At 40.1% G+C, this 25,769-nt stretch overlaps 1 protein-coding gene across 5 annotated transcripts in view; it reads right to left on the reverse strand.

Moving 5' to 3' along the window:
- The window catches only part of EFR3A (EFR3 homolog A), a 191,612-nt gene that overhangs the window by 143,442 nt on the left and 22,401 nt on the right, over nucleotides 1-25,769 (reverse strand). For 4 of the 5 annotated variants that reach the window (XM_048841671.2, XM_048841669.2, XM_075124937.1 and 1 more), the window contains exon 3: nucleotides 25,263-25,355. The exons of the other annotated variant lie outside the window; for it this stretch is intronic. In XM_048841671.2, coding sequence (XP_048697628.2) covers nucleotides 25,263-25,275 — 13 coding nt within the window. In that variant the 5' untranslated portion in view covers nucleotides 25,276-25,355. The remainder of the gene's footprint in view (nucleotides 1-25,262; nucleotides 25,356-25,769) is intronic. 5 annotated transcript variants of the gene reach the window in all.

The raw sequence follows: 25,769 nt of genomic DNA on the forward strand, positions 1-25,769 counted from the left end.
GAGTAAAATCCCAATCTATTGAATTTGGTGTAATGAAAAGTTATATAACAAAGTGAAATATTTAACTGCAATCTATGAACAGAAACATCTTAAATTTAACCTGGCTTTAACATAAAAGGTTTAGTTAATGCACACTGCAAGTTTTAGGGTTTGTTTTTTAATTAACACAGCTACAAAGAAGTTCTGAACAGCCAAATAGCATTTTTTGCCCTTAGTTAAAAAATAGGTAAGGAAAAAAATTGTGCCTCTGTCACATGCCAGTTTTTTTTTTTTCCTGGCATCTTACCTATAAGAATCCCTGTCAAAAATCTTACAGTTTGGATAGAGAAGATCTTTTCATTAACAATCTGAACAAAGATTGTGTCTCCACTCACTCATTCTGATATTACCTAGCCTCTTATGGCCCCGCCCCCTCAGCCTTTGTGCCTCCCAAGAATTAAAAACAGAAGCAACACTCTCCATCCTTCATAGTCTTGAAAAAACAACTTGATTAATCATAGAATCATAGAATATAAGGGTTGGAAGGGACCCCAGAAGGTCATCTAGTCCAACCCCCTACTCGAAGCAGGACCAATTCCCAGTTAAATCATCCCAGCCAGGGCTTTGTCAAGCCTGACCTTAAAAACCTCTAAGGAAGGAGATTCTACCACCTCCCTAAGTAATGCATTCCAGTGTTTCACCACCCTCTCAGTGAAAAAGTTTTTCCTAATATCCAATCTAAACCTCCCCCACTGCAGCTTGAGACCATTACTCCTCGTTCTGTCATCTGCTACCATTGAGAACAGTCTAGAGCCATCCTCTTCGAACCCCCTTTCAGGTAGTTGAAAGCAGCTATCAAATCCCCCCTCATTCTTCTCTTCTGCAGGCTAAACAATCCCAGCTCCCTCAGCCTCTCCTCATAAGTCATGTGTTCCAGACCCCTAATCATTTTTGTTGCCCTTCGCTGGACTCTCTCCAATTTATCCACATCCTTCTTGAAGTGTGGGGCCCAAAACTGGACACAGTACTCCAGATGAGGCCTCACCAATGTCCAATAGAGGGGAACGATCACGTCCCTCGATCTGCTCGCTATGCCCCTACTTATACATCCCAAAATGCCATTGGCCTTCTTGGCAACAAGGGCACACTGCTGACTCATATCCAGCTTCTCGTCCACTGTCACCCCTAGGTCCTTTTCCGCAGAACTGCTGCCTAGCCATTCGGTCCCTAGTCTGTAGCTGTGCATTGGGTTCTTCCGTCCTAAGTGCAGGACCCTGCACTTATCCTTATTGAACCTCATCAGATTTCTTTTGGCCCAATCCTCCAATTTGTCTAGGTCCTTCTGTATCCTATCCCTATCCCTCCCCTCCAGCGTATCTACCACTCCTCCCAGTTTAGTATCATCCGCAAATTTGCTGAGAGTGCAATCCACACCATCCTCCAGATCATTTATGAAGATATTGAACAAAACCGGCCCCAGGACCGACCCTTGGGGCACTCCACTTGATACAGGCTGCCAACTAGACATGGAGCCATTGATAACTACCCGTTGAGCCCGACAATCTAGCCAGCTTTCTACCCACCTTATAGTGCATTCTTCCAGCCCATACTTCCTTAACTTGCTGACAAGAATACTGTGGGAGACCGTGTCAAAAGCTTTGCTAAAGTCAAGAAACAATACATCCACTGCTTTCCCTTCATCCACAGAACCAGTAATCTCATCATAAAAGGCAATTAGATTAGTCAGGCATGACCTTCCCTTGGTGAATCCATGCTGGCTGTTCCTGATCACTTTCCTCTCATGCAAGTGCTTCAGGATTGATTCTTTGAGGACCTGCTCCATGATTTTTCCAGGGACTGAGGTGAGGCTGACTGGCCTGTAGTTCCCAGGATCCTCCTTCTTCCCTTTTTTAAAGATTGGCACTACATTAGCCTTTTTCTAGTCATCCGGGACTTCCCCCGTTCGCCACGAGTTTTCAAAGATAATGGCCAATGGCTCTGCAATCACAGCCGCCAATTCCTTCAGCACTCTCGGATGCAACTCGTCCGGCCCCATGGACTTGTGCACGTCCAGCTTTTCTAAATAGTCCCGAACCACCTCTATCTCCACAGAGGGCTGGCCATCTCTTCCCCATTTTGTGATGCCCAGCGCAGCAGTCTGGGAGCTGACCTTGTTAGTGAAAACAGAGGCAAAAAAAGCATTGAGTACATTAGCTTTTTCCACATCCTCTGTCACTAGGTTGCCTCCCTCATTCAGTAAGGGGCCCACACTTTCCTTGGCTTTCTTCTTGTTGCCAACATACCTGAAGAAACCCTTCTTGTTACTCTTGACATCTCTGGCTAGCTGCAGCTCTAGGTGCGATTTGGCCCTCCTGATATCATTCCTACATGCCCGAGCAATATTTTTATACTCTTCCCTGGTCATATGTCCAACCTTCCACTTCTTGTAAGCCTCTTTTTTATGTTTAAGATTAGTACATAGGTTCTGTTTGCTTGTTCACGTTTGTGTGTGAATGGACGTGTTTTGTGTTTATGAAGAAATGGAGGGAAAAACTGAAGAAAATGAGGTTTGCAGTGAATTCTGAAAGTAGTTGGTTTCATGGTCATTCTTCTCTCTCGTTGGAGTGAGTTCCCTAGTCTATCTCCAGCTCCTGTAAAAGTTGAGTCTCCTGCACTAACAAGTTTTCCTCATGAGTTAACATTTTCAGCATACAACTAGAGCTCCGCAGTTGTAAGAAATCATAGACAACAAGGGAGTACGGACCTCTTAAGTAGCTAAGATCATAGGGAACTTTGAATATCCATACAGAGAAGTTGAATTCAACTTAGTAACCAATGGGACTGCTTTAATAATAAGAAATTATTATTAAATTATTTAATAATAAGAAATTGGTGTAAGTGCTGGAGGAACCAACTAGGGGCAGAGCTCTTCTTGACCTGCTGCTCACAAACTGGGAAGAATCAGTAGGGGAAGCAAAAGTGGAGGGGAACCTGGGAGGCAGTGATCATGAGATGGTCGAGTTCAGGATCCTGACACAAGGAGGAAAGGAAAGCAGCAGAATACGGACCCTGGACTTCAGAAAAGCAGACTCTGACTCCCTCAGGGAACTGATGGGCAAGATCCCCTGGGAGAATAATATGAGGGGGAAAGGAGTCTAGGAGAGCTTGCTGTATTTTAAAGAATCCTTATTGACGTTACAGGGGCAAACCATCCCAATGTGTAGAAAGAATAGTAAATATGGCAGGCGACCAGCTTGGCTTAACAGTGAAATCCTTGCTGATCTTAAACACAAAAAAGAAGCTTACAAGAAGTGGAAGACTGGACAAATGACCAGGGAGGAGTACAAAAATATTGCTCGGGCATGCAGGAGTGACATCAGGAAGGCCAAATCACACCTGGAGTTGCAGCTAGCAAGAGATGTTAAGAGTAACAAGAAGGGTTTCTTCAGGTATGTTGGCAACAAGAAGAAAGTCAAGGAAAGTGTGGGCCCCTTACTGAAGGAGGGAGCCAACCTAGTGACAGAGGATGTGGAAAAAGCTAATGTACTCAATGCTTTTTTTGCCTCTGTCTTCACAAACGAGGTCAGCTCCCAGACTGCTGCACTGGGCAGCACAGCATGGGGAGGAGGTGAGCAGCCCTCTGCGGAGAAAGAAGTGGTTCAGGACTATTTAGAAAAGCTGGACGTGCACAAGTCCATGGGGCTGGACGCGTTGCATCCGAGAGTGCTAAAGGAGTTGGCGGATGTGACTGCAGAGCCATCGTCCATTATCTTTGAAAACTCATGGAGATCCGGGGAAGTCCCAGATGACTGGAAAAAGGCTAATGTAGTGCCCATCTTTAAAATAGGGAAGGAGAAGGATTCTGGGAACTACAGACCAGTCAGCCTCACCTCAGTCCCTGGAAAAATCATGGAGCAGGTCCTCAAGGAATCAATTCTGAAGCACTTAGAGGAGAGGAAAGTGATCAGGAACAGTCAGCCAAGGGCAAGTCATGCCTGACTAATCTAATTGCCTTCTATGACAAGATAACTGTTCTGTGGATGAAGGGAAAGCAGTGGACGTGGTGTTCCTTGACTTTAGCAAAGCTTTTGACACGGTCTCCCACGGTATTCTTGTCAGCAAGTTAAAGAAGTATGGGCTGGATGAATGCACTATAAGGTGGGTAGAAAATTGGCTAAATTGTCGGGCTCAACGGGTAGAGATCAATGGCTCCATGTCTAGTTAGCAGCTAGTATCAAGCGGCGTGCCCCAAGGGTCGGTCCTGGGGCCGGTTTTGTTCAATATCTTCATTAATGATCTGGAGGATGGGGTGGATTGCACTCTCAGCAAATTTGCAGACGACACTAAACTGGGAGGAGTGGTAGATACGCTGGAGGGTAGGGATAGGATACAGAGGGACCTAGACAAATTGGAGGATTGGGCCAAAAGAAATCTGATGAGGTTCAACAAGGACAAGTGCAGAGTCCTGCACTTAGGACGGAAGAATCCAATGCACCGCTACAGACTAGGGACCGAATGGCTAGGCAGCAGTTCTGCAGAAAAGGACCTAGGGGTTACAGTGGATGAGAAGCTGGATATGAGTCAACAGTGTGCCCTTGTTGCCAAGAAGGCCAATGGCATTTTGGGATTTATAAGCAGGGGCACTGCCAGCAGATCGAGGGACATAATCGTTCCCCTCTATTCGACATTCGTGAGGCCTCATCTGGAGTACTGTGTCCAGTTTTGGGCCCCACACTACAAGAAGGATGTGGTAAAATTGGAAAGAGTCCAGCGGAGGGCAACAAAAATGATTAGGGGACTGGAACACATGACTTACGAGGAGAGGCTGAGGGAACTGGGATTGTTTAGTCTACAGAAAAGAAGAATGAGGGGAGATTTGATAGCTGCTTTCAACTACCTGAAAGGGGGGTTCCAAAGAGGATGGATCTAGACTGTTCTCAGTAGTAGTAGATGACAGAACAAGGAGTACTGGTCTCAAGTTGCAGAGGGGGAGATTTAGGTTGGATATTAGGAAAAACTTTTTCACTAGGAGGGTGGTGAAACACTGGAATGCGTTACCTAGGGAGGTGGTGGAATCTCCTTCCTTAGAAGTTTTTAAGGTCAGGCTTGACAAAGCCCTGGCTGGGATGATTTAATTGGGGATCAGTCCTGCTTTGAGCAGGGGGTTGGACTAGATGACCTCCTGAGGTCCCTTCCAACCTTGATATTCTATGATTTTATGAAATTCTAATCCTAATTAAATACCCAGATATTTAAATTCAGTAACTGCTTCAAAAGTTTTCTGGCATCCAATAGCATCAGTGATAGGTTTTTTTTGTTTGTTTGTTTGTTTTTTAATATTTCCTTTGGAAACCATGCATGAAGTTTTAAAAAACTCACACTTTCCCAGTGGCATTTATTTTTCAGGAATATGCTGAAAAGTAAACAATGGTAGTGGGAGGTTAGTGTTTCTTCTCAGCTTGCAGTGGAACAGTTTGCTACAACTCTTTTCAACTCAGGATAAAATTAGAAAAAACGGTAGAAGCCAACAGCACTATGCTAACGTAACTAAAGGAGTTTACACTTTCTCTCCTTCCCTGGGAGGCTGCACTTTGATATGGTGGAAAGCTTGCAGACAGGGATGCAGGCCCAAAATTGGTCTTTGAACTCAGCTGAGGACCCACAATATGTTACTGCTACTCATCTGTTGAACTCAATGGGAGACTCCCCAAAACTTTCCATGAAGACATATGATTGTCACCACATTCTGAGTTGATCAGTAATTGTTTGCTACAAGTCAAGTTAAAATGATCACTATAAATGAAGGTAGACAGTTCTAAATAAGGTTTATTCAATGCTACTATCTAAAGCAGTCTTGAAATACACACTGAATGCCTATCAGGAAAAGTCTTCAATCAGCCTCAGAGTTGAAGCATAAAAACTCATGTATGGTGCATAATTACAACTGCATCCGTAGATGTGAAAACTTGTTATGGTTCATAAGCCTATAAAGCTGCAAAATACTCAACAGTTGGAAATCTTTTTACTAACACAGTAATTTAGAAAAGTCATTCAATGTTACCCTCCTGGTAATGAAATCAGAGCTTTACTTCAACCAGATGACTCACTCACCTGAGAATCTTTTATGTGAAAAATGCTAGGCTTTTGCTCTGGACCATGAAATAGAAGATTTTTAATTTATAGGCATGATTACATGACAAATGAAAGCTCTCCATTTTAGTTTTATAAGCTTCCGCAATCAAAGTCTGAATTCTCTATCCTAAACCAAACAACTGAAATATCATTCTTTTGACAAAGTTGACAATTTTGTCAAAATACCAGTGAATATGGGGAGGTGCAAGCAGACATGAACCTCACCATAATTTCACGAGACATCCCAAGAAATTTGGTGAACTGTTTTTCATTTTTGTTTCTCAGAACTTTGCCCTACAAATACCTTTATAAGTGTCTCAGTTTAGCAACCTCTGTGACAAATGTCTTTGGAAATTTTATTATACCACAGAAAATATCTTAAATATAATGCAAGAGTTGAGAAGGAAGATTAGGCAGATTGTGTGACTATCACTGGGTAAGGATCACAAAAGACATATTTTAACAGATATCAAATGCATAAATTACTGATATTGAAAATCTCAAGACACAGATGCACTGCTTACAGAAATCCTGGGGGGGACCCCTTTTTTGTGATCCAGAATTGAACAGGACAGACACATTTATTCTCTTTCAGGCATCTAGGAACCAACACCTCACTGACTTTGCATACCCCTTACTGTCCATCCATAGCTGAAAGCGAACTGGTCGGTTTCTTGCGTAATTTACTAAGAAGAAAGGTTCCAAACTAAGACTATAGATCTGTCTTCTATTCTTACCTTAAGCAGGTGTCTATACCAGCATTGTCAGAATAAAGAAAAAATTAAAGTAAATTTGTTCTGTGGCCTAGTTACTACCAATACAGTCTGGATGGCACTAAAGAGCAGAAGACAATGATGAGCACAGACTCACTCCTTCACTTCACCAATGCTAGATTATTTGATATAGACAAAGGAAAAGTGAGAGCTACTAAACTGCCACCACAGCTTCCTACAGCACCTTCATTTTCCTTAGAGATATCTTTTCCAAGCCCAATCCAGCCATCCATATCTTGAGAGACCTGACATGCTAACAGCTTAGTGTCGTATGGCTTCAGGCTGCTCCAAAGGCAATAGGTTAGTCTGGATACTGGACTTCCAGTTGCAATGAGTTTTTTGTTTTGTTTGTTTCTGTTATTTTTAAAAGAAATCAGCTAAAAATTTCAGCAGCAGATCTCACCTTTTCATCTATCTCACACAAATGGCACATTAAGAAGATGCTGTGACAAAGCCATCCCACCCCATAAAGCACATCTACTTAGATAATACACAGTGCTCTGCTTATAGTTTTACAAGTCTTCTCACTCCCCAAGATGGAGATCAATTACACAGGCCAATCACAAAAGATCGGAAGATACTCTATAGATTTCATTTGACCTCTTTTTATACCCTGAATTTTACAACAAGCTAATCAATTATATATTGTATATGCTTAAACAGTCCTTGCTGCAAATCAAAGTATTTATCCATATTACCCAAATCATACACAATATTTGAAGACTTAGCCTTCTCAACAGCTTTGCTTAAAATAATTACTCCATTTCAGGAGTCTTACATGGGCTTAAAACCTTGAACCAGCTTCATTCAAAGAGAAACCACTTTTAAAACATAGTATGTCAAAGGAACTAATTCCTTACAAGCAAATGACTCCTACCTACATCTTTCTGGATTCAAAAGGCAATACTATTGCATATAACTATATTGCCATTAGGAAATTCTAAACGTTACACACTTTAAACCTTTCAATTAAATTTAAAAAACAGAACATACTACACAAAAAGTAGTGAGAAACTTAACAGTAAGTTAAATTTAACAACTTAAATCAAGTACAAAAACATCCAGCTCACATAAGGTTTAACATTAAATATCTTCAATCAAATGTTCCTTTCAAATCTACTGAGCAATTCAAATGAATCCCCACTGCAGGTTTCATCTTCTGGATGGTCCCTTAAGAGTTTCAAATGAATCCACACTGCAGGTTTCATCTTCTGGATGGTCCCTTAAGAGTTTCAATCCATTATATAAAAAATATTCAATTACCACAAGTACTTTCCTTCTCCAATTACATTCCTTTGCTCAGTTCTGCTGGCTGCTCTACTTCCCTGCCATCAACCCTTCCTCTCCCTCCCACTCCCCAGTGTTGCTCTTGATTCCCTCATACACATTTTTATCCTGGTTTACTTATTTCTTTCAAACTGTCAAATATAAAGAGAAGGCTAACCACCTTTAAATCCCTCCTGGCCAGAGGAAAAACCCTTTCACCTGTAAAGGGTTAAGAAGCTAAAGATAACCTTGCTGGCACCTGACCAAAAGGACCAATGAGGAGACAAGATACTTTCAAAGCTGGAGGCCGGAAGGGGGGTGGGGGGCAAAGGATTCTCTCTGTCCATGTGTTGCTTTTGCCGGGACCAGAGCAGGAATGCAGGTCAGAACTCCTGTAAAGAGTTAATAAGCAATCTAGTTAGATATGCGTTAGATTCTGTTTTGTTTAATGACAGGTTTCAGAGTAGCAGCCATATTAGTCTGTATTCGCAAAAAGAAAAGGAGTACTTGTGGCACCTTAGAGACTAACAAATTTATATGAGCATAAGCTTTCGTGAGCTACAGCTCACTTCATCGGATGAATGCATCTGACAGTTAGCACTGCGCACGTTTCCTGAGGAAGAGCCCATGACAGACAACATGGAGAAATTCGCTATTGAGATAGCAGCAGAGCAGAGTTGCAGTGGAAGCGATGCATGATGACAGTTAGCAGTCCTACTGAACCTCTGCTGAAAGCAGTATGGCGTCCACACGGAAAAAAGGTGCAAAATGATTGTCTGCCATTGCTTTCATGAAGGGAGGGGCAACTGATGACATGTACCCAAAACCACCCACGACAATGTTTTTTTTCCCCCTCAGGCATTGAGAGCTTAACCCAGAATTCCGATGGGTGGCAGAGACTGCGGGAACTGTGGGATAGCTACCCACAGTGCACCGCCCCGTAAGTCAATGCTAGCCACGGTAGTGAGGACATACTCTGCCGACAATGCACTCAGTGTGGACATATGCAATCGACTGGATAAAATCAATTTCTAAAAATAAACTTCTATAATATCGACCTAATTTCATAGTGTAGACATACCTTAGAGAAAGAAATAAATATGCATGCTATAAAATACTCCAAGGAAACAAGAAATGAGACAGCTAGGCACTGAGGACAGGGCGGAGATTAAAGAATCTAGGCATGGTCCAACATATAAGCAAATACTTTGATTCAGTTTTTAATAAAGGTAATGAGGAGCTCAGGGGTAATGGCAGGGTGGCTAACAAATGAGGATATGGAAGTAGAAACGACCACAATCGATGTTTGTACAAAACTGCTATTAAAATAAATTCTTAAGCACAAATTCCTAAATAGAATTTTGTTTATAGTGTTGTAGCCATGTTGGTCCCAGGGTCTTGCGTAGCTTCAAGCTTGTCTTTCTCCAGAGAAGTTGGTCCAAAAGATTAACTCACCTACTCTGTCTCTCGAATAGAATTTTTACTTTTTCATGGATAAAAGGTAATTTTTCAATTAAAAAGGAATAGCATTAGATTTTGAAATGAAACACACACATTGGCATCACCATGGAGTTATATAGATACTTAGGTATGAACCCATGTTCATGTTTTTGTAATTGTTTTGTTTATTTAAGATGACTGATATTTTAAAAGTTGAAGGAGCCAGGAAGCAAAGGTCCTGCTGAGATGAAGATCAGACACTAATTTTCCTTGAAAGGTTCCGAGTATGAATATCTTGGATCTGACATTTCCAGCCTGACATATGGTCAAAACTTAGTTTTCACCATGGTAACAGAGCAGTATTGACTAAAACACTTGAATTCCCTGTCAGTTTTTAATGGTCAGTTTTGTTTAGGTGACACTCTTTTGCGCGCATTCTCCTATGAAGGTGGCAACTTAAGCTACCACCACTATAATTGTGTTTTCTTTCATCATTTCACAAATCCATTTCTACAGACTCCTATTTTGGTTTGCAAATAGTGAGAATAACCAGTCAAATGGCAGCTGCCACTTGTATTTCACTGTCCCTCAAAATTTAAGGTTAAATTCTGCAAAAATTTACAAGAATTTAATTTTAGTCACATGAGTAGTTTCACCAGCTTCAAGAGGACTGTGCATGTAAGTTATGTATATTCAAGTGTTTTTAGAATCTCTAATCAGTCTAATTTTTCCCACGCATGTGCAGAATTAATTTTGTCACGTGCACCAATATGGAGATGATGTGTCACACATCACCTCCATATTGGTGCACGTAACAAAATTCAAGTGGGGGGGGGAGTGGCCGAGGGGTTCAGAGTGTGGGACGGGGGCTCAGGGCTGGGGAAGAAGATTGGGGTGCGGGGAGGTGGAGTGCAGGCTCCGGGGATGGAGGTTTCAGGGATGGGGCAGAGGGCTCCAGGCTTCCCAGGGGCTATGTTGGGGGGGAGGGAGAGGAGGAGGAGAAGGAGAAGAAGAGAGAGACACACACACACACACACACACTCTCCCCCTGGCTCTCCCTCCCCACAGCATTACCTGGGCTGCGGAGGAACAGGCACCTCTCCCCTGGCCGCGGCAGGTCCATGCCGGAGCTGGGTTGTGGCCGAGGCACCCCTATTCCCCGGCAAGTCCATGGTGAGGGAGAGGTGCCTCTCCACACCACAACCCTGAGCCTCTGCGCGGGGCTTAATAGGCAGCTGCACAGCCACGCAGCTTAGAAGGAACTTAGGTGTGCACACCTAGAGACATTTGGGTATATTTTCCAAATTACAAAATAAATCAAATATACTGAACATATAGGTATATATTAGGGCTGTGAAGTGATTAAAAAAATTAATCGTGATTAATTGCGCTGTTAAATAATAGAATACCATTTATTTAAATATTTTTGGTTGTTTTCTACATTTTTGAATATATTGATTTCAATTACAACACAATACAAAGTTGACAATGGTCACTTTATATTATTTTTATTATAAATATTTACACTTTAAAACAAAAGAAATAGTATTTTTCAATCCACCTCATACAAGTACTGTAGTGCAATCTCTATCGTGGAAGTGTAATTTACAGATGTAGATTTTTTTTTGTTACATAACTGCATTCAAAAATAAAACAATGTAAAACTTTAGAGCCTACAAGTCCACTCAGTCCTACTTCAGCCAACCGCTCACACAAACAAGTTTGGTTACAATTTGCAGGAGATAATGCTGCCCACTTCTTGTTTACGTCACCTGAAAGTGAAAACAGCTGTTCGCATGGCACTGGTGTAGCCAGCATTGCAAGATATTTACATGCCAGATGCACTAAAGATTCATATATCCCTTCATGCTTCAACCACCATTCCAGAGGACATGCGTCCATGCTGATGATGGGTTCTGCTCGATAACAATCAAAAGCTGAGTGGAACAAGACATGTTCATTTTCATCTTCTGAGTCAGATGCTACCAGAAGGTTGATTTTCTTTTTTGGTGGTTCAGGTTCTGTAGTTTCCACATCAAAGTGTTGCTCCTTTAAGGCTTCTGAAAGCATTCTCCACAACTCATCACTCTCAGATTTTGGAAGGCATTTCAGATTCTTAAAGCTTGGGTCCAGCGCTGTAGCTATTTTTACAAATCTCACATTGGTACATTCTTTGCGTTTTGTCAAGTCTGCTGTGAAAATGTTCTTAAAATGAACATGTGCTGTGTCATCATCCGACTGTAACATGAAATATATTTTTAAGAATGAGAGTAAAACAGAACAGGAGACATACAATTCTTCCCCAAAGAGTTCAGTCACAAATTTAATTAATGCATTATTTTTTTTAAATAAGCATCATCAGCATGGAAGCATGTCCTCTGGAATGGTGACCAAAGCATAAAGGGGCATACAAATATTTAGCATATCTGGCGCATAAATACCTTGCAATGCTGGCAAGAAAAGTGCCATGCGAACACCTGTTCTCAATTTCAGGTGACATTGTAAATAAGAAGCAGGCAGCAGAATCTCCCGTAAATGTAAACAAACTTGTTTGTCTTAGCGATTGGCTGAACAAGAAGTAGGATTGAGTGGACTTATAGGCTCTAAAGTTTTACATTGTTTTATTTTTGAGTGCAATTATGCAATTTATTTTTTTTGGTTACATCTGTAAGTTATACTTTCATGATAAAGAGATTGCACTACAGTACTTGTATGAGGTGGACTGAAAAATACTATTTCTTTTGTTTTAAAGTGCAAATATTAAGATTAAATCGACAACCCTAGTATATATGTTTATGTAGATATTCTGGCCATATTGTTAATGTTAATACATAGATACAAATTCCAATTTGCCACTGTACACAGAATACATAAATGTGAAATTTATAGCAGAGAGATTCACAGAACAGATTTAACTTGGTTATGAGCATACAGACAAGGTAATCAGATGAGAACCAAGTTACAGACAGAAGGAACATGTGCTAATTTAATATGGTTAGAAATTGGGCATACCAATGAAAAGGTAAAGATTCCCTAGTTAATGGCCCATAAAGATTACACTTCAAGAACGGACACAAAAATGAGATCATAGCAAGAAGGAGCTCCAAAAATGTGAAAATGTGCAGATTCCCATGGATTCCAAGGCCAGAAGGGACCACTGTGATCATCTAGTCTGATCTCAATGTGATTCAATAAGGTAAACAGTAGTCAGCTACTTTAAGATGCACCTTGACCACCTTATTAACTTTTATCTTTTTTCTGCACAGGAGATATTCATTGAACCAGTACAGGTACTGGACCTTAGAACTCAATGACTTGAGTCACCAGAACACATACTCCAGATTAGTTTAACTGTTCAGCTATTACATCTAGTACAAAACTATGATGTGTCCTTACCTAAATGCTCATTTAGGGCCCAACTCAAGAAGCCACTTAAACATATATTTACATCTATGCCTCTTCATGGCCATATTTACACAAGTGCTTAAGTCCCACTGACTTCAGTGTAGAATAAAATTTGATTGAAACAATCTGCTTCACCTTTCCTTTCTCTTTCTTGAGGGAAGGGCACAATCAGAAATACAGACCCAAGAGAATGCTGGGTGGTCTGTTTCTTTTGCCCTCAGCAAAAAACCGATACCAACATCACAGTGAAATTCTGTTTCTAGTGAAAGGAAGGATGGTCTGATGTAATCTAGATACCTGCAACTAAGCAGATCAGCTTTCAACCTGAGACAGTGGCCTCCACCATCTCACCTGCTTCAAATCCTGTTTGAACCTGATTCCAGGCCAGATGTGTGTCCTCACAGAATTCCTTCCTAAGTTCCTGACCTTTCTTTGGAGAAGCAAACTGATCTAGGTAGAAGCCTTCTTCCATGACTTCATCTGGACATTGGTCAGAAAGAACTGGTAATTCATGTTACACAGTTGCAGCAACAGGCTGGTAAATAGTATGTCCTGATGAACCCCATTCTGCAGTTCACAATCATGGGGTACCGTACCACAGGTGTGGCCAGTCTTCTAGCTGTGGTTGCCTTCACCACTACGCTCTCACATGGACATGGGGGGATAAGCTGCACTTTTTCCTCAACTGCCTTTGAGACTAGGACAGCTGTGTGAAGGCTCTACCATGATTTCCTCTATTATCTAGTAAAAAATAGGCACAAAGTCACAGCAACCCAACTGAACAAAGGTTCAGTGATGAGATACCTTCAATTTAGAGCTTTTCAGATTTCTGAACTGATTTAAGCTCAAAAATCAATTGCCTTTGACAGCATCTGTAAAGAACCTGGAAAGACAGCACCTTCCTTGGGGAGTTATTGTCCTCTTGTTCCTCAGTAGAAGTATCTGATGTCCAAGTGCTCCAGATCATCTGAATTCAAATAGCAGCCCATAGCAAAAAGACTCACCATACCTAAACTCAAGTGGCTGGAATCATGTAGGGAATGGGGGAGCCTAAAGCATCTTAAACACTTCCTGAAGTTCCAACTGGCTGATTCAAGAGGCCCGGGGAATGCAATCATCAAAGCTCCAAGGTACTAGCTTAAAGAATGAACGTGACTGAGCATGGAAGAGCTGCCAGGCACCAACAACCAGTGGCATCTGAACGCCAAGGCATGCACCAAATCACCACGGGAATCTATCAAAGCACTCAAGTGAAAGATTTCAACAATCATACCACACCTGACTGGAAGATACAAAATGAGGAACTGTTAGGGTCTAAAGAAAAGCTGGAGCTATGGCCAATGAGGCAGGCTACTCACTGACCACAGTCAAGAAGGAACTCACTAGAACATTTGAAAGGCAGTATTTATACTCTGCACAGTAGGGCATGTAATGGCCAGTAGGGCATGGCTTGTTCACCACACATCTTCTGCCCTCAAGAATCAAAACCCTCACAACCAGGGATCTGAGATGAAGTGTGGGTCCCACAAAAATGGAATTTATTGAGAAAATGAGGTCTTATTAGTTTGGAGATTTTAAAGATATTTTGTTGACTGAAGAAAGGTTTCCTTAATTAGATTGTATTCCACTACTTCATAGGTTTTAGTGACACTTTTTAAACGGAGAAAGAAAATAAAGCAGAGCTCTAATTATTTTATGGTGCCACCTTGTGAATTTATAGAGTTTGACAATTATGTGGTACTGCTGGGTACAATTTCATTACTCTGCAAGTCTTGATCTATTCAATGTTTAATACCCCTATGCCGTATGCTCTCAGTTCCAAACTTCTGACTAACGCCTTCCATTTGTGACTTCACAGCGTCTCCACAAAAACACACTTCATTACAGACATTCATTACCCAATCTTTCAAGCTCTCGGGTTTCCTGGCTTTCTGGCCACACTTTTGTTTTGCTCTTCAAAACCACAATTCCTCTGGCATTCAATCCTGCTCTCGCTCCCCACCTTCTTAAGCTGTTAAATACAAAATTTTTAAATGGTTGTTTCAAACATTAGATGGACACGTTTTTTGATTCAGTCAATAGCAAAAATTATTCTGTATATAAAAATGATTGATAAAGAATCTAAAACATTATTATTCACCAAACTCAAATGTCTGCAAAGATCAACTACATTGAGATTTTTTTTTCCAGGTAAGTATATCTGCAATTAACCCAAGAGAAATTTTCAGCTGTTGCAGGAGGGAAAACCTAGTTATTTATACTACTATCATATTCATAGTATTCCAGCACCTAGGAAAACACAAATCTCCAAAAAAACCCAAACATTTTTATCCTAATTTCAATCACCCTGATTCAATTTATCATCATACGCGGGGGAAGTCTGTATTTGAATTTGGCTTGCGGGAAATCAACATCCATCCTTGAAATCTCTATATTCCCCGTCACTGTCACAGTCTGCCTTTCTGACAGATATTGTTCAAAGTTGGGCATGTATAAATTGCATCTTACTTCCCATCAGAATTCTAGAATAGACAATTTCTGCCATCATGCTGTCATCTGATAAAGTTTTAAAATGAATAATGATGTAGGTTTAAGTCAAACATAAAAGTGAAGAATTTGTAGCAAAGAAAAATGGTCAATACTGAAAATCTTTTAAGTTGGGAATAATGTTGGGAACAAACAAAATGCTGGGAATAATTAAGAAAGGGATAGATAATAGGACAGAAAATAACATGTTGCCTCTATATAAATCTATGGTACGCCCACATCTTGAATACTGTGTGCAGATGCGGTCACCCCATCTCAAAAAAGATATATTGGAATTGGAAAAGGTTCAGAAAAGGGCAACAAAAATTATTAGGGGTATGGAACGGCTTCCGTATGAGGAGAGATTAATAAGACTGGGACTTTTCAGCTTGGAAAAGAGATGGCAAAGGAGGAATATGATTGAGGTCTATAAATCATGAGGTTTAGAGAAAGTGTTGTTTCCTACTTCTCATAACACAAGAACTAGGGGGTCACCAAATGAAATTAATAGGCAGCAGGTTTAAAACAAATGAAAGGAAGTATTTCTTCACACAACACACAGTCAACCTGTGGAACTCCTTGCCAGAGAATGTTGTGAAAGCCAAGACCATAACAGGGTTCAAAAAAAAGAACTAGATAAATTCATGGAGGATAGGTCCATCAGTGGCTATTAGCCAGGATGGGAAGGAATGGCGTCCCTAGCCTCTGTTTGCCAGAAGCTGAGAATGAGCAAGAGGGGATGGATCACTTGATGATTACCTGTTCTGTTCATTCCCTGTGAAGCACCTAGCACTGGCCACTGTTGGAAGACAGGATACAGGGCTAGATGGACCTTTGGTCTGACCCAGTAGGGCCATTCTTATGTTTTTCAATCAAAAAAATAAAAGTAACTTATCAGCACATACACAGTGCTACCCTTGTGAAGTAAAGCTGTCTAGTGAAAGTAATAGTAAAAGCTTTCTAAAGGTGTATCTTCTGAGCTTTTAAAAATGCAGGTAGTACCTGCCAATGTGTTTGTCAGCTGCCATAAAACTCATGATCATCATCTCTGGGATAAAGATATGGGGATTAATACAAAGATACAACATACATATTTTATCATCTTATTTATATCAGTCCCAAATGCCACCCTGTCACAAACCATAATTAAGAAATTCAGAAAGTTATCGTTTCACAAAGACAAGTTGTTGACAGAAGTTATTGTGTTTCTGACCTTGCTTTATTAAAGTAAGCTAGGCAAGCAATAACCAAACTGGAGTAGGATACACAATATTGCTTCAAGATGTACACTGCCAAGGTTGATTGGTCCAAAATTAGATTTTTCATCATAGCCTCCTTAACTTCAATAAAAAAAAGTTATATGTTTTTCTTACACTTGTCCACTTAATATAGAAAGAACTATCACACTATAAATAGTAATGACAGGGGCCAAAACTTTAAGATGGCTTTTTCATAACTCATGTCAGGAAAATCGGATTATATTTAGTTCTGAGAGAGTGTAATACTCTCTCAAGTACCATGGTCTCTCAAGACTGAAGGATGCCTACTATTACACTGAGTGTAATATAACATTTTTGGGCAATTACACCTAATGAAAGTGTAATATTCCACTCTGTAGTTTCACAAGACTCAGAATGCTTGCTCCTAAATCCCTACTAGGCTGACGTTCCAAGCAGCTTTAATTTTCTACCCTGTGATATGCTCCCAGCCCACAATCATGTGCCATATCACACATACCCCTTCTTTAACTAAGGCTATCTCTACACTACAATTATTAAACTAGCCAGGTTACACATTTATCTGACACAGTTGCAATAAATATGGTTGAGCTACATCCATCCAGCAGCTTTTTCCACATCAAAACCAAGTGTCAAACTTATGTATCCACATCCACCACCAACATTGACTTCACTGTTTTTACCAGTGCATTCTGGGAAAGTCAGGAAATCAAAGGTCCCCAGCATACATACAAAGCAATATGAAAAACATGTGAGGCAACGTATCCATGCATGGGACACAGAACTAGGAGGAGATGGGACCACTCAGTCTGGTGATACAGACATGAGATGTTGTGCAGATAACATCCTCTAAACAGATCTGACCTGATTACAGGACAGCTTTGTGAGAGCCTAGACGACTGGATGGGAAACATTAACATCCAGAGTTACTGTTCAACAAATATAACACAAAAACACCACATCTGGAAGCAACTAATGCCACCAACAAGTTAAAAACCTGGTAAAACTGTTCGGGTGTACAAGGGGCCTTAGACCAGACTTGCACTTGAGATATAGCCATACAAGAAAGCATGGTTATTCCTTGTTACAAACACATACAGAGTAGACAGGATCTTATCCACGATCTTACCTGTGTTTTATAACCTGGGTAAATCTAAACGTTTCTCTGGAAACATTTCAAAGATTTACCTGTGTTATGAAACTTATTAACTTCCAATCTATTTTGCATATTGGAACATTGTTTTGGGTAGGGAACAATCTAGGTATAACTGTCAGAAAACCAGAAGTGTATCTGTAGCACGGAAATGCTTAAGTGCAGTCTCAGCAACAAACATTTACTCATTTTTCACATAGTAATCTTCCCCACATACGGGCAGCTTGCTCTCCCCATACACCTTATACTTTCCAAAATCAGGAGGAGGAAAACCTAATTTTACATAGCCACAAATAAGAGGCTAGATCCATCTCTGCTTGACATTAAAAATAAACGCTATAATCAAGATTTTTAGAAATAACTAAGGATTTTGGCACCTAGCTTGAGACAAATTAAGATCCCAGTTCAGCAAGATACTTAAACGTATGCCTAACTTTAAGCATCTGAGTAGTTTATGCTTTAAGTTAGTGATGTAATCAAGGAAAAAGAGGGACATAAGTGACTTGATGAATTTAGACCTTAGTATGTCTCAACTGGAGCACCCAAAAAATTGAGCCACAAACCACTAGTCACTTTTGAAGATCTTGGCTTAAACTTTTACTTTCAAGTTTCACACAATATCCATGCAAACATTTTCTAATTGTATGCAATCTTTGACACAGTTACTACATGGCTGAAGATACAAAGGAACCATTTTTTCATAACTAACAGATGAGTAGAAGGTGATGATTTACATAAGAACTACCATACTGGTCACACCAATGGTCCATCTAGCCCAGTAGCCTGTCTCCAACACTGGCCAGTACAGACGCTTCAGTGGGAGTGTATAGAACAGTGCAGTTTGAGTGATCCACTCCTCCTCCCCTCCCCAGCTACTAGCAGTCAGAGGAAGTCCCTGACCATGGCGTTGTATCCCTGACCATCTTGGCTAGTAGCCATTGCTGGACCTATCCTCCTTGAACTTATCTAGTTCTTATCTAAATTGTATCTAATTATACTTTTGGTCATCACAATACCCCATGGCAATGAGTTCCACAAGTTAACTATGTTCTGTGGATAAAAAAAATACTCCGTCTTGTTTGTATTAAACCTGCTGCCTATTAATTTGTGTGACAACGACTGCCTGTTAGCATTAACAATTACTGTACCTTCAAAGAACAAGCTGACATCAGTAAGGTGAAATTTTAATAGTGTTTTAGGAGGAAAAGTATTAATTTCTGAGGGAAAATATATGAATTAACTTACATTTGAGGCTGTTCAATATATGACAATGTACAGGAATACATTTTTAGTCTGATTTACAATTACATTTTGAGAACTGATTTTTTAATCACTATTTATGCTGGGATGAAATATGAAGTTCTTTACTCTTGATTTGAATGTGTTTTCATACATAATGCAAGATTTGAGGTCTACCTACAATTTTTACTTTCAAGTGCGTGGGTTTTGTAAAGTGATGGGTAAACTATGCTGTTATACAGCAACCTTAACTAGTTTTGGAATTATTAATGTTTTAAGAATACTTTTTCTTCTACAGATAAATGAAGACATTATTTAAACTGTTTTTTTAAAATGTCAAATGGACAAGACAGGTTTTTAATTTAATAAAGAGTAAACTGTGCAGTCTAAACTAATAAGGACTTGCACATCCCACCCTCACTCAAGCCCCAGTCCAGCAAAGCACTCAATAATCAGCATGTGCTTAAACAGTTCGCTGGATTAGGGCCTAAAAGCACCTGTGCCAACATACACACATTCACTACATAGCTAAATTATTCAGACAGAATAGTTAGATGGGGAGGGCTCTGAGTTATTACAGAGAATTCTTTCCCAGGAATCTGTTGGGCAGGTCTTGCCCACATGCTCAGGATCTAACTGATCACCATATTTGGGGTTGGGAAGGAATTCTCCTTCAGGTCAGATTGGCAGAGACCCTGGGAGTTTTTTGCCTTCCTCTGCAGCATGGGGCATGGTCACTTGCATGTTTAAACTAGTGTCAACGGTGAATTCTACGTAACTTGAAGTCTTTAAACCATGATTTGAAAGCTTCAGTAACTCAGTCTATAATGCTGGTAAAAAGTGCTAACTGGCTTAGGCCATGTCTACACTACCACTTACGTTGGCAATACTTACGCTGCTCAGGGATGTGAAAAAAAACACACATGCCCCTGAAGCAACATAAATTTTGCCAGCATAAGTGGTAGCGTGCACAGCACTATGTCGGCAGGATAGCTTCTCCCACTTACATAGCTACCACCACTCGTGTAGATGGTTTTATTATGTCGATGGGAGAGCTCTCTCCTGTGAGCATATAGCAGCTACATGAGCCATTTTACAGCAACGCAACTGCATCAGTGCTGCTGTGCTGCTATAAGCTAGTAGTATAGACATGGCCTGAGGAGATTCAAATTTTTTCCCATATCGAGGAATTCTCACTTTAAAACTTTCCCCAGCAGAGGTTCACAACAAAAAGTTTCTGTCACCATGCTTCTTTCTCCATTAGCTTTCATGGCAAAAAAAACTGGGTCTTGTTTTCACACAAAGTAATCTTTCACTATATGTGCTCATAAAACTTCCTCTTCAAGAACTAATGACAAAAATCTACCTAGATTTTAAATATTAAGGTTCAATTATTTTGTTGGGAATCTCATGAGACAAACTTTATACACAGACTGTAAGCACTGCAGGACTAGCATGTCTTATATTAATAAGCAAAAAAACTTAATCAGTTAGGGTGACTACAAATCCACAAAAGTAAAATTAAAAGTTAAGCCACACATCTTTACCATTACAACAACTGTACATCACAGAACATACACTGCAACCTTAACTCTGTCCCCTTTTTGCACAACCTGTTTACCAGATTCCTTTCCCTATCCTCAGCCACTAGTAGTTATGGATGTCTGATATACAGTAATGGATATTGGGAGAGTGTAGTTTGGTAAAGGGGTATGTACAGAGGGATCGTCAGAGAGGGTGACTGACGACTGGCAATCCCAAGAGGGCAGGGTTAAGGCTGCTGTATCATCTGTCTTCAGTAGTTCTTTCTAAGCTGCAACCAAGGTATTGCAGGACATGCCAATGCACACACAGCACCCAGACCTACCCCCAGCGAAGTCAGTAGCAAAACATGACGTGAGTGAGAATATAACTGGGTCAATAATTAAATATATATCATAATACTACTGCTTACTATGCATAAAATTCTGTTTTTATTCTTAGCTCGTATTCCCACCCTTCTCTTTACTCCCATTTGCCTGTTTCAGTCACCAGCTGCATTGTCAAATTCAAGCCCCAATTTTGCTTACAGCCATAGACTATCAGTTCTCTTTGGACAGCAGACTTTTTACTACGTTTCTACACAGCACCTACCACAAAGTGGCTTTAACCCTCAGCTAGGCCCCCAAGTTGCTATTGTGTGAGAAATTAACAAACAAGAATTAAGGTTAGTGACAGTTCAGGTTGCACCAAAACCCATCCTACCCACTCAAACCCTTGTATGTTCATACTTTTATACTTTCAAGTTAACAAAAGTTTCCAGTATTCCTTACCATCTTTACATTGATTACAATACTGTTAAAACTTCCTCCAAAAGGCATTCACTTCCATCTCCAACCCATATCAGACAGCAATACATAACCCAACTTTATTCAGTTCACTGTCATGCAAAACTCAGTGACCCCAGCCTCTTGCATCAACAGTTTGACACATTTGTCACATGCTTTTGGAACTTATTTTGCTTTCACACTGCTGATGTTACTGTTGAGGTTTCACTTTAGAGGGCAAATTTGATGAAGTTGGGTATGTATTGCTTTTTGGTATCTGTTGGACACAGAAGTGAAAGCCATATAAAGTTCTAGATACTAACAACATTGTAAATAATAAGAAGATGGAAAAAAACAGGAGTTTTCCCCCTTATCTTATTTCCCTGCTTTTAAGGTTTTGAGTGCCTACGTGTGTCTTAATGCAGCCTTAACTGTCACTGAACATAGTCTTTGTTTCCTGATTATAAGTAAGTATGGCTAAAACCCAGAAAAGGCATTCTCTACTCAATATACTTTAATATTACGCTCAATACACAGAAAAAAGAAAATCTAAACTGCAACACTACATTAAAAAATGCAATGTTTCACAGAGTTTGGCCATAATCTGGTATGGAAATTTTGTGTTGTTCAAAGGATTGTTTAATTTTTGTAAAATGCTTTGAAAATGAAAGTTAAACCTTTGGTACTACTCATTTCAAATAAGGGAGCACAGTCTACCGTTTATCGCATGGGATTTGTGATCAGGAGTTCTGGGTTTTATTTCCAGCAAGACTTACTGTGCATCCCTGACAAGCAACAGCCTCTCTGTACCTCATTTCCCTATCCAGGGAACTGGAGATATGCTCTCTCATAAGGGTGTTGTGAGGCTTTAAATACTTTGATCCAGATTGCTAAAGTTAGGCACATATAATTATTTACATATGCATAATGTATGGAAATACCCAATGTTCCAGACAAATATATTTATATATATACACATCACCTGATAGAGTCTTAATTTGCCTTGTGAGAGCAACAGGCCATGTGCACAGGTAGATACATGATTTATACACAAGATTTAGGTACGCACAAATGATTGTACATGTCCAATAGAAGCCACGTTTTCAGAGTAGTAGAAAGAGAGAGCCTGAGGCCTGATATAAGGGCCTAGTGCAAGGCCTAAGGCCCAATCTAAAGTCAGGCCCTATCCTGTTACAAAGCAGATGCCTGCTTGCAGGTTCCCTGTCCAATACATGAACTTGGCAAAATGGGGCTAGCATTGCAAAAGCAAGCACCCCTAGGCATTAAGATCGCTCTCCTGTTGATTCCGGTACTCCACCGGAACAAAAAGCGTAAGGTAAGTCAATGGGAGAGTTTCTCCCGTCGACCCAGTGCAGTGTAGACTCTGCAGTAAGTCGCCCTATGCTACATCGACTCCAGTTATGTTATTCTGGTGGCTGAACTGAGAACCTGGATCTCCTGAGTCCTAGACCAGTGCTAGAACAGTACATCATCTTCATGACACCACAAGCTAATTTTTTCCCTTGCATTTGGTGTTCTACAAAGTGGGCTTTGGCAGCCATATCTGAGGTCCAGGGAGCAAAGATCAGGTTTTTCCTTCTTCAGGGGTTAGCTCTAAACAAATAGTGCAGACTCTTAATTATCATATGGAACATGTTCAAGTGGATTTAAATGGGAAGACTGTAAAAAGAGTATGGGAAATCAGTTAGGGCTCAGACTGTTTCCAGAACATCAAATATTCAACATTTACTGTAAATTTAGATCATTTCTAAGTGTTTAAAGATTGATAAATATTGAAGTGTTAATCTTTATGAAAGCAGTAGTTATTGGTACTACAGTGTACTGTCTATAGATGTAATGTTCTGGAGTTATGTTTACTTTCAAAAGCATAGGACACTCATAAGGTGACAGCAAGACAATCTCCACTATATATATTTCTAAATGTTCTCAGTACAAATTAGTTTTAATAGGATTTATTAGTAGTTTAATCAGGTACTGCTTTACTGTATCTTTTGAAGGTGTTGCCTTTTTTTATGAAAAATATTGCAGTAGGTACAAAACATTTGCAACAGGCTCACAAAATAAAGTAATATTCCATTAATGGAGAATTTTAATTGGGACATGCCTTTCAGATATCACAGTTGGAGGCGAGTTTGGATTTTAAATGGCTTTCCATCTTTCAAAAATCTTCTTTGTGGTTTATTTATGATTTCCTATACTCCCAGCAAGCCACTAGTTACCTTTTCATATGAATTTTTCTTCCACAGGAAATGTCTGTATAATACTGCATAATTTTTTAAGGTGGCACAGCTTCAGTCACTCCCTTATCACTTTTATTTTATCCAAAGGTAGGATCATACTTGAAAGCAACACTTATGATGTGCTAAACCAACTTGACTTAAACCAAAAACCTCACATTCAGTCAGGCACAGCCTTCTCCATGCTGCTGGGCACCAGCTGCAGGAGTACTGTGAGCAAAAGACTAGTCTCCTTCCTGTCCATTCCATTGCCACATACCACAGCAGCCCCCAGGTACTGTGAAGAACAACTGCAGTGGAAGTCCTGCTCAGCTCCTGCAGCCTGGGGATGAAGCATTTTCAGTCACTCTGGAGAATGATACATGTACAGTCCGGTCCGCATATAGGGACACAGCATGCTCAGTGCAGATAGAATCTTCTGAAAATTTAGCTGCCAGTCTCTAACAAACTTCGACTGAACATGTACAAACTGATTTATAAAAGCAGCTTATAACTTGGCCAAATTTGGGTATATTTTCCACAGAAAGGAATAAACAAGGTGACCCCCTTGCCAAATTTTGAGTTCCTCATCCAAAGCACAGAGGCACTTCTCAATGAAATTGCTAAGAGAATTTAACATGGGTAAAACAATGCATTTTTCCTCAAAATTCATTCTGGGAAATGCTTACCCTGGTTTTGTTGAAACTTGCAAAAGCCTTCAGCTTTAGGCAGACACCCAGCTCAGAAAATTTGAACCCAAACAGTTAAAGAACTCAAAAGTTTTAAGCCACAGGAAACAGGGTCTTCTAATGGAGGCAACCTTAAGCAAAGGCACTGTTACCATTTTACCCATATTCTGGAATAAGTGAAAAAGCCCTCTGCCCCCTAACGACACCCGCAGAGGGGTCAGCCAGAATCTCAATGTGCACATGACTAGGAGCATCTACAGCTGAGAGACACAATGAACACATGGAGGGGGTAATGCCATAACTACACCACACTTTCACACAAGCCAGTGGAACAGAGCCAATATACTCTTTGTCCATTTGTAGGGCTCCCACCAGTTCGTGCCAAAGACCACCAAGACCGTTCACTCTTCCACAGTTTTGGCTGTAACTCCAAGAGGAGTTATTAAATTTTATGATCTTATCCTTGCTTTAAGATCTAGTTTTTCCAATTACCAGCTTCCTTCAATTTCAGCAAGAGTTTAGCAGCAGATATTCTCATTAACTCCTAGAAATGAGATTACACCATTTGAAAGCTGGAATTGAGGCATCCAATTAATTTCTATCCCTGATTATTCTCAAGGTATCTGATCTTAAAGTGATCACTGGTCCCTTCCAGAAGGCAAAAAAAGAAAACCCAGAGGCCACTTGTCAGACAGGCCAAGAAGTTTTCAGTGTATCATTAATTGCTATCAGTCATCTCAGGCCAGTTCACTCTTGGTCTTTCGATACTATAACTTGCACATAGTCACATGGGAAACATAAAAATTACACCAATTGATCTTTATATTTTTAAAAAAGAAAAATCAGAACACTTGCATGTATAATCAGCATGAGTCTTACCCGTCCGTCCCATGATACAGAAATCAGTATCAAATAATGCTGCACATGAAGATTAATCAACGACTGATACGAAAACCAGTTGCAAAGTAATTTCTGTAAATAACAATGACAGGTTTTAACAAACAGGTAAGTTAATAAAACTTAGCGACACTTTTATAAAATATTCACTGCAAAATTTTGATTTTGAACTTCAGTATGCTTTTCTCAGGTGCTTGCTTTTAACCTAAAACTATACCTAATAGCTTACAAAATGAAAAACCTATCTGACGCATACATGACTTTTTAGTAGGGAATGAAAAGACATAAGGGTATTAATTAAATCAAATACTGAAAATGCAAAAAAATGAATTGAGATATCATTCATCAGTTATAAATTGCATAGATAATTTTAGATACAGAAGTTTCAATTGCTTCCAATTTGCACAGCCCCTTTCCTAACGTAGAACACTAGACAATCAACAGCTAATTAGGAGCTGCAATATCCATGTGACAAAATGAAAGTCTTCA

The sequence above is a fragment of the Caretta caretta genome, chromosome 2 (genome assembly GCF_965140235.1).
Source record: "Caretta caretta isolate rCarCar2 chromosome 2, rCarCar1.hap1, whole genome shotgun sequence".
Taxonomy (NCBI): Eukaryota; Metazoa; Chordata; order Testudines; family Cheloniidae; genus Caretta; species Caretta caretta.